Raw genomic sequence first — 16,865 nt, forward strand, 5'->3', positions numbered from 1 at the left:
ACAGGATCTTTAAGGTTTTGTAAGGCTATATATGTTAATAAAAAAAGACATTTAGGTTGATTATTATCACTCAAAGATTTAAATTTTTATTGCCAAAATTGGGAAGCTGAGCAATATACAAGAATTAAATATCTAAGTAACTAACTAAAAAGCTGGCTAGGAACCAGTACATGACAATGGTGGCTTTGCTTTTGTTTCCTGCTCGGTAGCAGCAAGAAGCACCGGTGCTGCCGGGAGGACCATCTGCAGCAAGGACAAGGAAAGTCACGGGAGCAGCCAGCACATAAAAATCCACAAAAGATGCAAAGGGTCAGCACAGCGATTTCATTAAGCAGACGCTTTCAGAAATAGCTCTTCCTCGCTCCAAAAGCAGAGAGACAATCTGTCATTTCAGCTCTCAGTCAATAATGACCTGCAAAAATGCAATAGGTTAGAAATTATGGATCTCAAAATTAAGGCTTAGTAAGACATGTTTTGAGTGTTATTTACTGACTGTAGGTTTTTGCTGCTCTTAGGTTACTTTCTGTATTTCAACTTCATCATTTCTGCTTAAGGCATTTGGTATTCTTACTCTTTCAATTAAGTGAAAATATGAACCCTCATTTTAAAAACATAACTAAAGTTTCTGGTCTTCTGAGTTGTAGAATATAACAAAAATATGTATATGCAATTCCACAAGCTGAGGAAAGAGTCCCCATGTTGTTTCCTTTGGTTTTGCAATCAGCATTTCCAAATCTGGAAGCATTTTGGAAATAGTGAGCATTAATCATAGTTTTGGACCTGCCTAGCTTATGACTTAAGATGCCCAGAGTTGACCCCTTATGGGTTTCCTGGTGGTATGTACATCTGCGTCTTCAAACAGTCCCAGGTAGGTAATCATGAGTTTTATTTTATGATAATGTGCATTTTGCCTGCCAGAATACCGATTTAAGCTCTTAAAGGCCAGGCTCTGTTTTGCCTATATTTGAATTATTTGACTGTATTCAGTAAGGGGTGGTTTGAACAACATAGTATTGAGTCATGACCCACCGCCTCCTTCCCCTGCCTTGTCCAAGGGTGAATTGCCTCCTCCTATGACCTGCTTGAAAAATATGGGACAAACAGGGAAAACTTCCTCCTATACCTCCCGTGGCATGTCATGACCATTCTGCCTTCTTGCGTGTGCTTGTGTCAACTCAGACACTGCTTCTCATCCTTCCCTTTGTGTTCCTCATTCAACCAGTGCTTGGAGTGATTCTGCAATCAGTTCTTAAATCTCTTGCCAATTAGGTTTCATATAAAGAAATGCACTTTTTTCTTTCCCCAAGAAAGAAAGCTTTAATTGAATGTTATCCTTGACATGTCCGTGTTCAGCTGATGTCTCTAAAGGCTTCAGATTTCTCAGCAGAAGTGACACTTTCTCTCCACCAGAATGAACACAATAAATCACACGAGGTTTGAAATATCAAGAGAATTAAGATTTGAGTGGAACAGAACCACAGTTGCCAATAAGATTCCTGAAATGGCACCCACAGTGGACTCAGTATATCACCTTACGATATTCTTCATGCAAACAATTACTATCCTTCATTTTGTCAAGTTTCAGCTCTTCCTTTATGCTCACATTTCCTGAGAAGTCAGCATTTATTTTAGAAAAATCCTCTGAACTGAGTTAAAACAGTTTTGTTTGCTGACTCAGACTGTGCATTCAGGTATTAGAGAAGGAATAAAGCATTATCGAGTTAAGCTTCTTTCCAGCACAGGGCTCTTGGCTCTTACCTGCCTGCAGACACCTTCAGTAGGCTTCAGAGTGAACATGGAGCCGCTTCCCGAAGGATTCTGCAAGGGTGTGGACGGTGCTGTCCTGTATGGAGCATCCTTGGGAGCAGCAGAGCAGAGCCATGAGGATACAGCTGTGAGTTCCTGGTAGCATGTTATAGTGCTAGCAATTAACTGAAAGCAAATATTATTTTCCTCTCCCTTTTCTAGGCAGAGAAGTTTATCCTAAAATAAATACTAGCACAATCAGCCACAAATGATGGAATGAAATCATTTGCTGGCAGGACACCTTTTATATCTTCAAATATTCCTAACACTTTCCTATTACAGCTTTAAAAACAAAAAAGCAAGCAATTGATTTTAGTCATGTAGCACTGTCAAACATGTTCTGATATTTCCATGGTTTTAAGCACCAATGGCCAGAGAAAATATGCTTTTTTCAAGCTGGTTTTTAATTGTTTTTTTTTTTTTTTTTTCAGCTGAAAGGATAGATAATAAATTTTTGGCAATACATAAGATTTGGGTCTGCTAAGACTTATCGCTCGGCTATCTTGAATAACAGCAGTTATTAATTTACAGGCATAACCAAGTGATTTATATCCATGATTATGGTTCAAACTATAGTAATGCTCCTTCCTTCTGCATCAGACACCTTCTCAGTTCCTGCTTCCTCTCACTAGGTAGGAAAAAAATCACCATTTTTTCCTCAGAAGCTTTATTATAACATTTTTGCTCTGATACTACGTCTTACAACTATCAGATCATCTCAAGCCCCCGAGAGATGTCAACTGTATTAAGGACGGGAGGTTTTCAGCAATGATTGCTATCTTTATGGATTCACGACAAGTCATTTCCTCATTTGCACTGAAAACTGCAGAATTTCTTCCTCTTTCGCAGCGTGTAGGTTTGGTGGGGAGGGTTATCATGATAACTGCTATCAGGCCTTGTGCAGGGCTATAACTCAAAGCAATAAAAATTCGCGAATAATACTTAGATTCAATTTTGGACTATGCTCGTTACCTTTGCTGTGCTTCGTTGTAGAAGTGCTGGTTGAGCCAGGAGAAGGGCCCATGTTTTGGGTGCACAGATAAATATTAGTTTAGAAATGCCAAATTCAGGTTTATACAATGCCTAATGCCTGCAGGGATCTGTAAGTATTTTGGAAATACATTTCAAACGTGCAGCTTTTCCATGGCAATGAAATTATTCAGTTGAAATTCTTTCCATGCCTACCTAGAAAGTAAACATGAAACTCTTTTGGCTGACAATTGCTGTATAACGAAAGCTGTTTTTGTTTGCAACAGCTCATGAACTGTGTGAGGTGCTTCAGGAAAGAGAGAACTTTCCAGAAAGAAAACCCAGTGTCCGTCTTTCAGAGGTTCCTGTGGGGTTGGACCTTTGCAAGTTCTCTCCAGGTTCATGCCAGTCCCCCCTCAGCATCTGGAGGACATCTGGTGCAGGAATCACTGTTTTCACCCCATCAGGACCTTTCTGGCTGAGGTTTTTGTCCTCAAAATTATTCTTGTCTGTTCTTGTCCTCATTGTGGGAATTGTCCATTTCTTCTGTGTGGTCTTGAGCAGCTGGTGACATGCTGCAAAGTATTTAACTGAAACGCATCACTGTGTGCCAGTGCTAGCAAAGTCTGCAAAAAAAGGTTTCTTAAAATTATTATTATTTTTTTTTATTGCAGATGCCAAGACCTGCAGATTGAATTCACCCCAGTTCATCAGATTTTGCTAGGCTTCATGCTGGTCTGCCAAGGCCTGGTGGATTTATTGAGGCGTCCCTTTATTCATGTGATAAAGTCTGTAAAAATAACAATAATAAATGAATTCCCTTTAGGGGAACCTAAATTTTCCTTTGCCTCTGTTAAAACAGTGCCATGACAGATTAATAATTCAATACTGATGGACCCAGAGAGAGAACATCAGCTCATAGTCTAGGAGCCTTTCCAAAAGGAGTCATCCTCTCCTTCAGGACTCTTTTATTCACCACTTATGTAAATTGAAAAATAACCCTGGAAGCACCCAGTCCTCACCCAGTGCTCAGGATGACTGTTTTCATGCTGGATGTGTAGCCTTAGTTTCCATTTGCTTCCTCTGTGTGCTGGGATGCTTCCAGGGGCACTTCCAAAACGCAGTCCGCTCCCTACGGAGAGGAGTTGTGCTTGGTTCTTTGTGAGTTTTCCATTTAGCTGATCACTGGGGTAAGTCTCCTGTCATTTCCATGCCAAAGAGGAAAATATGGGGGGCAGGAATGCCCCCTGTGTGCTCTGCTGACTGTTGAAATGTGGATTTCTACCAAGAGGTTCAGCAGCGGTGCTGAATTTGGGCCCTTCCCTACATGCCAACCTCTCAGCAGATCCTGAGATTCCTGAGGCCAAGTTCATTGCTGATAAAAAATAAATAAAATAACTTGTGGCAGCAGGAACAGGCTGGGTTTTGGCAACCTGCTTCATATCATCTAGCATAGAATCTGTGATGCTGACCAAAATTTGACCCAATTAGACAACTTTTGCCAGACTAGGATATCAGTTCTAATACGAGTTAAAGTAACTTATTACCTAACTTACACAGAACATATAATACTCCAATGTCTAATTAAGACATAGTTCACATAATATTAACTCACAATGAAATACATGTTTTGTGGAGGTCCTGCAATTTTCTATTTCCACCAGATTAATGTGAAGCTCTAAGAAAAGTCCGAGCTTTTTTCTTTTTTTTTTTCCCTGATGTGACTCTAACTGAAAGCACAACTTTCTGAGCAAATCAAGCCATTGTAAGCTACAAAGCTTTAGAAGTTGTTCAGACTTGTATACAATTTAAAGATGAGCCTGTTAAAAGCTAAGAGATGTATATATTTAAATGTCTACATTTTTAACTGCCTCATTTCCTAACTTATTTTTATCTAGACTCTTCTCTACAGTCTGGTCTAAACTTCTTGCTCATTTTTGGAAAGATTTGGCTCTTAATGTCTGGCAAGCAGATGAGGATACAGTAGAGACTGCATTAATTCAGCTCTGCATTTAACTGAGCTCCATTCCTAACTCTCAACATCCCATATCACAGTTGAGATTCGGGATGTGCTCTTGATGGGATTCCATGCAGACTAATGAAAATGCCCTCACCAAGGAAACCTGCAGCTTAACCCTCTTGCAAGGCCTTTTTGTTGGGTGTTCTTAGCCTTCCTGGCTACATGTGAGACTGTTGTGGCTCTGTACAGCTGTGCAGCTGTATTTTTAGCAATTTTAATAACATTGCATTTCCAGAGCTTGCTTGCACACCTGGGCAAATGCATAATCATGGAGAGGGCAAGATTGTCAAATATTGTCTTTCATTTAACAAAAAGTCCTTGAGAGTGGTGACATTGATCCGTATAGAGATGGGTGATGGCAGGAGAGCCGTGGAGCTGCATATGGATGATTCTGTCTTTAAGGGCTGTTTGGGGAAGGAAGAGCCATTCCCTTCCTGCTCACAGGAGGCAGTAAACTTGGCTAAATTTAAAGAGAGTTCAGCAAATGCAAGTGGCGCTTCTCAGCCACCTCCAACTTACTGCAGTCTAACTTGGAAAGGCTTTTTTTTAACATTATGGCTTGAAGTTTTTCCTTTAGAAAATAAAGATTGAATTTTAAGGTTAGATTTGTTATAAGGAAAATGCAAACCCCAATTACTTTTCTTATTACAAGAGGCAGACCCCTGTAAAAGCTCTTCCATGTTAATCTTTTATATTTTTTTTCCTGTGCTTTTGACAATTATTGCTAGAATCTTATGAGACCTACATGTAGTGGCTTTGAAATGAATAATTTATACTCCAGTCTTGGAAGAAAGTTGCAATCCTCATGCATTCGTTTCCCTCTTACAACTATTTTAACAGCTCCATTCCACATTTGGGAGCATTTAGTGTTGTCTTTGCCAATTAAAGCAGGACGGACACCCTGGGCAGGCCGAGCTGCTCTTCTCTTATAGCACCTGATGCTGAATTATTATTAATTAACTAGCCCTGCCTTGGCTGCAAGAACAGCGGCAATTCCCAGCTCAAAGTGTTTCTGCAATCTGCCTGTAATTCCGGCCCTACCTGCCATTGGTAGCTGGCCCTGATAAGGGCACACATAAAGCATGGGCTGGAAGTCCAGCCTCGCGACCAGGAGCTGCGGATGACGGGCACCAAGGGCCTCTAAGGTACGGAATTTCTCCGTTTGCCTTCAAATAATAGTCTAGTTTTCCCCCAAATGAGTATTACTCTTTTGAGATGCTGGGGAATGTTCAATGTCTAAGGGAACTCTGGGGAGGAACAGCTGGAGTGTCATTTCTCTCCTGAAAAGAGCAGCATTTAAAACATTCTTTTCATATAAAAACGCAGTTGCAGATTTTAAGTACCGTATTTCCTGGGGGAGTAACAACAGTCATAGTGTTAAAAGGGGATGCAAACCTTGATATTAATAAGAAACAATTGAATAGTATTAGGTTATTTATCAAAGTTTCTCAATCAGCATACTGCAAAGTACTTTTGCCTAATTACTAGATTTATTCCTCTGGAGTCTATTGATATTACTATTATTATTATTATTGCTTTTACTATTCATTCATCCACTCACTCTCATGATGATGGGGTTTCTTGAAGGAGAGTGCAGCAGGGACACTAAGGAGGTGAGGATGCGCAACAGATTTAAGCTGTTCTACAAAAACGAAGCTTTTTAGAAAATATTTCTTTTCTGGATTATCATCACAATATATTAAAGTGTTTTGATGGGCATACGAATACCCTTTTTTTTTTTTTTTTTTTTTCTCCTAAACTTTAACTAAGCAGCACTAAATTAGTTATGTTTAAGGCCATTCCACAAGAGTCCTTAACCCAATGAAAATCACAGTTGCTGCTGCCTGTATATATTGCCAGAGACATGGGAGATGACTTTTAATTAGTTTTGCCACTGGTGTCCCGTTAAACATTAACGGTGCCACATTGCTCCGCTCCCGATTCCGCCATCGCTCCGTGTCCTGCAAGTTGTGTCCCCGTCACCCCAGTGGTGCCGGAGCACTCGCGGAGATGCTAAACACGGCCAAGGGGAACGTTTCTAAGGTCCATTCCAACAGAGCGTTAAAGACAAGCAGAATGGGAATGCAGAAATGTAAGCAGCACAGGGGAAAAAAAAACATGAGTTTTGCACTGCAGATTAAGGCACTAATTTACCCCAGCTAATTTTACCAGTGATTTAACCAGCTGTATTTTTTTAATTAAATCAACATCCTCCTTTATAAAACAGGGGTTAGGTTTTGGCTATCTTGGAGGAGGAAGGAAAGCTTGCAAAACCAGAAAATAAGGGATTTTTTTCAGTAAAATGTAAGACTCACCATAACTGAACTTGGATTTCTTTTCTGTGTGTGTACATACATATCTACATGAAGTTAGCAGGGAGCAAAATAAATTCCTCAGTAATTGCGCGGAGGCGAAATAACACAGCATAGCTGAGAATCATCCCAAATATGAGAATTATGGTCCCTAAGGAGCTGTTTGATTTTTCACCCCGCCATATTTGAGAATATGCTTTAAAGCTGCCTGTTCCTAGATGGGGAAGAGGCAGTTCAGCGGCTTGGAGGTGACGCTGATCGTCCTGTTCTGCCTGGTGGTCATCGTGGCCTGTGTCCTCATCGCCCTGCTAGCCACTGGCCAGTCGGGAGTCAAAAGCACCCGTAAGTACCACGAAATGGCCCTCAGCTCTGTAAAATAGCCACGAATCCACCCAGGAGCCGGTGGGATGGGGCTTTGCAAGGAGCTGGATGCCCAGAAGTGGAGGACCATAAGTGTTTCCCTGTAAAAAACAGGGTTTTACTGCAGCTATTGGTGTCACTTCTCTATTTTTGCCATTAACCAAGGGTAAGCGCAGTCACTCCTTCCTGCAGATAATGCAAGTAGCTTTATCTGGTATCAGCAGGAGGAATAAACAGAGGGAGCCATAATTCAGGGTCATAAAATATTTCTTTCCCTTCCTCCCAACATTGCACTTGGTTTCGATCTATTTTCTAAGCACAGGGCTAGTAGGATTGCAGTATTTCTTGCTTCAGCCAGTCAGGAAAAGACTGAAAGAAAAGAGGGGAAATTATCCAGAAGTGGCCATATTGCATGGAAAAATAGTCTTGTAACCCTAAAAGCTGCAACTGTTTCTTGCTAATGCACTGGGCAAGTCTTTCAGCAATGCTAATACAGAGTATCCTGCTTTACATCCCGTTTCCTACTAGCAACCATCTGCATATGGAGATTGAAGCAAGCAGCTCAGAGGTGAAAATAGCAGTAAAATTGAAAGAAAAAAAGAGAGAGATGTTAATGCAAAGCAAACACTTGGGCACAGACCTGCTCATGCGGACTAACATCTGCATATTTGCTGCCTGTTTCAATCTCAGTGGCTGAGCAAAAAGTGGATGTGCCCGTAGTGCTTAAAATGCAAAGGGGAGAGTGCCCGTATTTGTGCGCACCGCAGCCCGAGATGGGATTTTCAAACATCGTAGTTCTCCCATCGTTGGAAGAAACAGCCCTCGGGCATCCCCTTGTCAGCCGAAGCTGCCAGGAGGTTACCTTAAATTTGGTCTTGCAAATCTGAAGTAAAATGGAGTATCTTGATGGCCTTTGGGTGCTTTTATCCAGTGCTCCAATGCAAAGACTGGTGGGTGAATCATGTTTCAGGAAGAGGGACACTTATAAGAGCAATAGCACAATACCATATAATAAAGAAAAAGACTTTCCAATTTTCATTTGGCATACAGAATTTGCAGAAAGTAATGTAAATTGAGTTATAGGGCTTATTTAGAATTGGATTATTGCAATGTTCAAAAATAAAATTAAAAGCATCACTGATATGCTTAAAGTGAAGCTCTACTATCTTTATTGGGGTTAGTTATGTGCAATCTTTTAAAGGTAAGAGAAATCCAACAGCAATAGTTTGAGCTTGTTTAAATTAGTATTAGTGGCTTCATGGTTTCAAGATCCTGAGAAACAGGCTGCAGAAATGGATGCTGACTTAAAAGATAATTAAGATATTCCTATAATTTGGGAATACTGATGATAACCCCTGGATTTATTTCCCCAGAGGAATTTACTCCGCAATGCCCAAGCATAGCAACAGCAGAGAGGATTGACTGCATCCCGGAAGGAACAGCAACAAAGGTCTGGAAACATTATAGAGGAAACTAAAAAGGCATTATCCCATAAAGCCTTGTATTTAATTATGAAAACTTAACTTGTCTTTACTAGATCAGTTTGTTTGTTTTTATCTCTGAATGCCTGAATACTTTACAGGGAAGCATAGCCCATTATTACCAATTTCAGCCCATTGAGAAGAGTTTGCCTTTTTTTCCATCTCTTGTAATCATTTGCAATCTTTGTAATCAAAGGTTCAGGGTCCCCACCAAAGTCCACCCCTTCAAACCTCTCTTGAGATAAATGGGAACCAAATCAAGCATTTTGAAAACTTCAGTGCAGATTTTTGATAACTTTACTGAAATGGGGCTTTGTGGGGCCACCAGGTGTTAATGTTTATAATAAGGAGTACTTTAATGAGTCTGGGTGCATGTTTGCAAGCCTTGTGCAGCTTGGTAAGGTGCATCCTGCACATCTCCAGGATCTGGAGGGAGACATGGCTTAAGGGTGGCCATGCATCACCCATCTGGGGCAAAAACTGCTCTGTGGGAGGAAATACTGCTTGCCCATTCCCCTTTACATCACAGATTAATGGCCTGCATGTGTCTAGCACGAGAGTTATTCAAAAATGTGATATTTTGGCATGCTTTTGTTCCTCTAAGTGTATCCAAGCTTTTTGTCCCACTGTGGATTGTGCAGCAGCAGCTCTGCTCTAGCCCAGGATCCCACTCATTTTTCCACTCACTCCCTTGCATGTTTTCTCCTGCAAACCTTTTGCTTGTCCTTCTTTAGGCTTATTTTTAATACTGCCCGAGGCAGAGCTATGGAAACAACAGATACCTGCTTAGGGAAGAAGATAACTCTTCTGCAGTGGTTTGCAGTGCAAACTTGCAGGATAAACAGTAGTTGGGGAAAATTATGATTTACCTAAGCCTTTCTAGTAGGTCGGTTAGTGCTTGACTTTTTTTTTCCTTCATCCAAAACATCCTAAAATAAGCTAGAAAATGAGCTTTCATAAGTAGGGTTGCAGAGAGTGGAAATATGGGAGGAAAATAAATATTTATTAGCTGTTTGCAGGTTTGCCAAAAGTAGAAACTCTGAAAGAAAGGAGGCATTTATTAACTCTTCCCCACTGTGGCGAACTGTAGCAAACTTGGCTTAGACGGGAGGAACAGGCCAATAAAAATACCTTGGAAGGGTTTTTCCCCTCTTTTTTTCCAGCAATGCTCTGCTGGCGCAGGTGCCTCTGGTTTGCATGAAGGGAATGTTGCAGTTAAGTGCACGAATGAGCTGCTGTCCTAGCCCTGGGTGCCGTGGTCAAGGTCCGGGAGTCATCTCACTGTGCACGCTGCCATAAACCCCATCCCTAATCACACTTCAGCTTTCTCTCGTTGACTTTATGGACATCTGTCACGCTGCTGTTACAGCTCCGAGGCTGTGGCCAGCTTTCATCTTTATTTATGTTATATTATAGCTTTTATGGTGGCTCTCCAGTGCATTTGGGATGAACTCTACTCCTTCCTCAGCGGGGAAGGGTCTCCCACCCCACATGTGTATGTCCCTCTGCCAAGAGCTTAACCACACTGTGGTGACTTGCAAAGCTGCTGGAAATGGGGATTCCTGGAAAAACATCACTGCTGTTGAAAAATGTTCATGGAGCATTCATTAGAAACAGCTGGAAAATGGAAAAGCGTCCCTATGAAGCGGGATACTCCAACTCTTAGGTTTTGGGGTATTATCTGTTGATCAAACTGTTTTACTTTGCATGGGATATTTAGCTAATTGCTGGTCTAGGAAGAGGCAATGGGCTTGCAGTTAGGATAGTCCCCAGTATGTGGAGGAAAGGGAATGAAGAGCTGAGTTATGCAAGACTTTGCATTAATGCAACAAAAGAACTTCAGGCAGAGGGAATGGGTGCTTCTTAAGCTATCTTAGATAGCTTATAGGCTGTAATCTTTATCTTAAGCTATAATACATCTCTCATAGTGGAAGCTGGGAAGGGAGTGGGCACAGGTGTTTCACAATGTGATCCGTGGATGTTTGAGAGAAAAACAAGTCACTGGTATCTCCTGTCCAACCATTCTGCGGCACCTCCACAGTGTGCTCCAGAAGTGATTGCCATCAGCACCAAAGCCCCAGCTGTAACACCCTGCGATATATCTTAAAAAAAAAAAAAAAAAAAAAAAAAATTCCATCCAAAATGGTCCATCACAGATGGAACAAGGCAAAATCCTTGGCAAAAACTTCAAGAGCTCCTGTGAGTTGGCAGGTGGAGACTGAGGTCCTGGAGACCTGCACGTGGACTTGGCACCTGCGATCCCCCATGGATGGGGATGGCCCTTTGCTCCTGCTGGAGCCTCTTACGTTGCTGCTGCCCCTTGACCCTGGTCATGAGTTATTTCTGCAGCACGTGACGATGCAGGGACACTTACAAGTGATATATTACCCAAATCTTACCCGCAAAGGTAAAGCCCACGCAAAGAATGTGTGAACCAGTTAGTTAATTTCTAACCACAAACCAAAGGCACTCTGCTTTACCAGCCTGCTGAGACGTGGGGTAAAGGTTGGTCCTGCTGCCCTGATGTATCTGTTTAAAACAATAGAGTTAATTACTGGAGGAGAGTTGGGGGAGAGAAAAAAAAAAAAACATTGATTTATATTGGGTCGAGGCTATTTGGAGGTATTTTTAGCCTTTATGGTAGGGCAACAGCAGGTTAAAATGAATATTATACCAGCTAATCAATGATGACATTGAAGGAAGTTATTGCTTTGCTTTTCTATATGCAAAATATTATTTTATAACTACTGAACTATTTAAATTATGTTTTAAACTATTATTAAAGTTTACTTCCTACTATTAAACTTCCATCCATTCTGTGCTAGGTGACTCTTGGTCAGATTGTTCCTTTTACTTGCGGATCTTGTGGCTTTGAGAAAGAACGAATGTCCCAGATTCTTATTTTTCCCAGCACCAACAAGCAAACTTCTACTCTGAATCCAGAAAACAACTTTCTATTTATTCTGTGCCAGCACACTCACCTGATTGATAGACTTTTCACAGAAGGGGTCAATGTGACTGCAGATATGACACAGGGGTGCTGGGGTAAAACACACTTCTTGCACATTTGGATTATTGTAACGGAGGGAATTATTTGTGTATGATGCTCTTATTTGTTCCTTTCTCACCCCAGGACCTCTGCACCCAACGTGGCTGCTGTTGGAGCCCGCAGAGTGACACCAGCGTGCCCTGGTGCTACTTCTCTTCCAACCATGGGTACCAAGTGGCTGGATCCGTGCAGACAACCGCGGCGGGTAAGGGCATTCCCGGCTCCCGGCCCACGGCACCCGGTGTCCCCTCCAACACTGCAACTGGTGGCTTTTTCCCTAAGGGTTCCAGGCTACGTTGACAAGGCTCTCAGCACCGTCCCTCTTTGGCAACGATATTAACACTGTGCTCCTCACGGGAGAGAATCAGACACAGAATCGCTTCCACTTCAAGGTTGTTTTTGTTGTTGTTGTTGCTTTGTTTTGTTTTGTGTGTGTATATATATATTTAAGGTTTGGGAAATCAATTGTGTAAAATCTAGATAATGGGAACTCTCACTCCATGGGAAAAATCCTCTCAGCTCAAATAATAAAGAAAGTATTCTGGATGGATAAACAAGGGGGCTGCATAGGTTTACAAAGTCTTAATTCCACCGTTTGTTGACTTTGATCCCTTGTTGTCTTAATGATGTTTTGACAACTTTTTTGCTAAATCAAAAATGTCTGATCGTGCTGGAAGACATAAGAATTAGACATTAATTTCTAATTTTTAATATGTGCAGATCACTGATCCTAACGCACAAAGATTTGAAGTCCCCCATGAACATGTGGGAACCTTCCAAGGATCTGCGGCCTCCAACTTAAAGTACAGAGTCGACATTGAGCACAATCCCTTTGGCATCCTGGTGACCAGAGTGAGCAATGGGAAAGTCCTGTAAGTAACTTTGGTGCTTTTGATGAATAACACTGGCATGATTTGTTTTCTCTGATTTTTGATGTTGAGCATAAGTGATATACGGCCAAGATAGCATGTACGTGAGGCACGTAATCTGCCTCTTCTGAGAGGTGAACATTTTGAAAGGATTCTGTTGAGGGCTTCAAAATATCTGCTGTGGCTAATTTCAGGTCTGACCATATTGGACCTTTGTCCTCTTTCCTCTTAATGCCAGGGAAAATCTCCACAGCTTCTTTCTTCAATCAATTCACGGAATCCTAACCTATTGAATGTTTTCATCCCCTTCATTTCCTACCGATAAATAAGCAGAGCATGTCTGCTTTGCACCTCACTGCCCAGCTTTCCAACTTGCTTGGAGGGGGGAAGTGTTGGAAGTAACACGCTCCTCGATCAGTCGAAGAAAGATTGCCCATCACACTGCTAGGAGGACTGGGATTGACATGAACTTGTCACATTTAATTAACTAGCAATTACTTTTGCACTGTTATTAGTATCATTTACCTAAAACAGTCTGTAATGATTGATTTGCAATTATGGAGTTCAGTCTATAGATGGACTTGCTATTCAGCAGTCTGTGACTGATTAAATAGGTGGATGGAGGGGAGAATAAGCAATTTGGTTCAATAGGACCAGTTTGACCTGAGGCTCTGGTAGACTGCTTATAATGTCCTTAGGTATTTATTTAATTTGATTTAAAAAAAAGTTGCATTTTCTTACTTTAAAGGCAAAAAAAAAAATACAGATATGCTTGGTAGTGACTTTGAGTATCTAAGCGCAAGCCAATGTTAAAAGTAGGGATAATTGTAGGCCCTCAGGTGTAAATCCTTGATAAATTTATTTACACAGGATAAGCACTCTTCCCCAACAAGAAAAACATCCAAAGAAAGGGGAGATCCCTTGCATAAGGATGAATGAGAATCAATATTTTATTGCAATTAATTAATACTACAATTAATTAAAAGTCTTAATTATCCAAGTAGCAATAGAGCCCACTTCATCTGTAGAACCCACTTCATCACCCACCCATCATCATTTGTTACCCTAGAACCTTTCCCCAAATGTTAGTGCTCTGATAGACCCATGACTACCAACATATGAAAGAAAATACTAAAAATTCAGAATTTTGTAGAAAGTATAGATTTCTTTTTTTCTCACCAAAAACCTAGTCTTAGCTTTTTTTGTGAACAGATGGGCAAGACAGTCCTTGGAACTATTAAAACTGAGCAAAAATAAATCAGATGATGATTTAACCCCTGAATCTTCTTTTTTTTTTTTCTTTATATATATATGTATATATATATATAAAAGAGGTAATATGAATGGATTATAACTCTAGAAAGCCCTACCTCCTCTGCTGTTGTGACTTTTTTTGCTTTTTCTAGCAGTTGATAACACACTGTATATTTGCTTCATTTAAGGACCTCTTATCCTAGTAATAATGTATTTATAGTGAGACATACAGATATGTTGTATATAATACTGCACTATATCAGTATTTGTGTTAGTGTAATCCATTCAGAGTGATAAATTCTCATTAAAATGAATGCCAGTGTGTTTGTGTAAAGTTAGGAGAAAGTTATATGACTCCTTTACAGGACCAACAAATTATGTCTTCTAGGTTGTCACAAATATACCAAACAGATTGTAAAACGGGGTCAATTAAAAATGCACAAAGAAGGTAGACAAAAGCACATTGCTTTGAGACTGTGCATGGCGTTGAAACGTACCAGGTAGCAGTTGTTTGCCAACTCCAAGTCAGTCATTTTCTCTGCTTTTGGTGAAAGGCTCTCTGTTTCTCTAGATCCCCATAAGCCTTTAGCTTAATAAAGCTGAAGATAACTTTCAAATCTGAGGATCAGCTTCGTTCCAATTGCTTTGAGCTTTAAATCTGGTTTAACTCATAATTGCATTCTATTTATGACTGTTTCATTTTAAAAAATGATGATTGAGGGGAAAATAAAACCACTTCTGGGTAGGAGTCAATTTTAATGCATTTCTCTATGGGGAATGCTAAAAATCTCAGAAATACAGAGGAAAGCAAACACTGATAAGTTCAAAAGTAATGACATTAAATGTTTGGATGGATGGGAACTTTTTTTTCTCTAATTTGTAATTTCATAGGGGGAAAAAGAGTAAATATTTCAAACCTATTTCTATTTTGGGTTTTCTAAAAAAGTGAAGGTCCTCTGCAGCTGGAGATCCAGTTAAGGAGGCCACCTGCTCCCGTGCTAATATCCCCACCAGCTCTCCAGTCCTGCCCATAGAAACAAGGAAGGAAATTAGTATTTTTAAGTATAGCAAGTTCTCCTAATCCTCAGGCAGAAGATTAGGAATTTTTCAGTGAAGAAAGGGATTGGTAAAAGGGTGCAAAGTTAAATTAATAGAAGATGTTTTATTAATAAAATTGGCTTTTACTATATGTTTTGCTAAGAAATGGAAATCAGTAATATTGATCTCCAGCTTGCTCTGTTTAGGAAAATACATATTGAAAAAGGACAACACCACCAACTTCCTGTTCCTAAGGATAAAAACCCTAGCAGTTGATTTATGCAAGGTTTCCCGTGTAAAATATGATAGCTATCAGCTGGGATTGGGCATGTTAAGGATTAAATAATTGCTGTAATCCATCCTCGAAGAGGCTCTTGCCTCCTCTCCTGGTTTGCTGCAGCAGGGAGAGAAGGGCCAGCGTGAGGCTATTGAGCTGCCATGGACTTGAAAAACCTGGTGAAAAGTCTATTATTTCTGTATTCCTTTCCACACATGGAAATCTTCCATCTTCACAGCTATGGTGCCAGTCATGGGGACAACCCTAAACCTCCACCCAACCCAGCTCCATCAAGACCCTACTCTGCTCTAACAATGAGGAGTTATTATTGCTAAAATACTTGATTATTATTATTATTATTATTTCTTGATCAGATTCAATACCACCATTGGGCCACTGCAGTATGCTGACCAGTACTTGCAGCTCTCCATCAAACTGCCCAGCAGCAACATCTACGGCGTGGGCGAGCACGTGCACAAGCAGTACCGACATGACACCAACTGGAAAACCTGGCCCATGTTCAGCAGGGACATTGGCACCTCCGGGGTAAGGGCTCCTGTCATCCCTTGCCCATTAGTTTGGGAATCCAGACACGCTACGCAGTAGACACATTAATAACATCCATTGAGAAGTAACATCATTGAGTTTCTCCCCAAAGACTTGTCAGGCGCCTCAAGTTCCTGCTAAAAGCTGGATGCTGCTGTTGAAAGTTTCCCTGAGGAATAGGTTTTTACAAATATTTTTTTTTCTTCCTTGTGCTCATGTAAAGTGTTGAAAATCACTTGATAAACACTAATGTAGGAGAGTCTTCGGTTCCCACCGACACACAAAATAAATAACATGTTTGAATGCATCGCTGCGTGCAGAACGTGCACTTGCAGATAACAGCTCTGTAGTCCCACAAATAACAGCACAACTCCACTTAACATCTGCTTCCCTACAAGATAAAACATGACTGTCTGCAGGTATTTGTTTCGAGCCTTCATGGCTGTCGTCTTCAAAAATGATTTCCAGGGCACCCTCTTTCCAATGCCTATAAGAGAGAAATCTTGCATGTGCACGGATACTTGTGTAGGTTTAGATCCAAGTTGCTCCAATGTGAGCAGGGTGATGAACTGTATGGAAAAAGAGCACTGAACACCCTATGCGTTGGGTGGTGTGTAATCAATATGTATAGACTTTATGGAATGAGAAATCAATGTAGACTGTGAGGGAAGGAATGTTTACTAATAACGCATTTGCTTTCATTTTTACACAAGTTAAACTAAACTGATTTATTTAAAACCAGCTTGTGAACCTCTGATAGCTGCAATTTGTCGCTATTGCCCTAGTTTCATAAAGCAACAGTCCCTATGCTTTATTTTGAGAGAGATCTTAAACATTTTGCTATAATAGAAGCTATATGAGTCGGATCCCTGTCTATAATTAAT

The 16,865-nt window shown here is 40.7% G+C and overlaps 2 protein-coding genes across 2 annotated transcripts in view; both read left to right on the plus strand.

The window, feature by feature from the left end:
* The window catches only part of BCHE (butyrylcholinesterase), a 347,216-nt gene that overhangs the window by 165,487 nt on the left and 164,864 nt on the right, over window positions 1–16,865 (plus strand). The window lies entirely within an intron of this gene.
* SI (sucrase-isomaltase) overlaps window positions 1–16,865 on the plus strand; it is a 75,374-nt gene that overhangs the window by 24,819 nt on the left and 33,690 nt on the right. Inside the window, exons 2-7 of the mRNA XM_088523941.1 lie at window positions 7,326–7,449; window positions 8,841–8,917; window positions 12,082–12,202; window positions 12,280–12,389; window positions 12,718–12,869; window positions 15,810–15,981. Of these exons, the coding sequence (XP_088380067.1) occupies window positions 7,326–7,449; window positions 8,841–8,917; window positions 12,082–12,202; window positions 12,280–12,389; window positions 12,718–12,869; window positions 15,810–15,981 (756 nt within the window). The remainder of the gene's footprint in view (window positions 1–7,325; window positions 7,450–8,840; window positions 8,918–12,081; window positions 12,203–12,279; window positions 12,390–12,717; window positions 12,870–15,809; window positions 15,982–16,865) is intronic.

Source organism: Tinamus guttatus, unplaced genomic scaffold, assembly GCF_059628265.1.
Source record: "Tinamus guttatus ecotype Peru unplaced genomic scaffold, ASM5962826v1 Tinamus_guttatus_pri_ptg000198l, whole genome shotgun sequence".
Classification (NCBI taxonomy): domain Eukaryota; kingdom Metazoa; phylum Chordata; class Aves; order Tinamiformes; family Tinamidae; genus Tinamus; species Tinamus guttatus.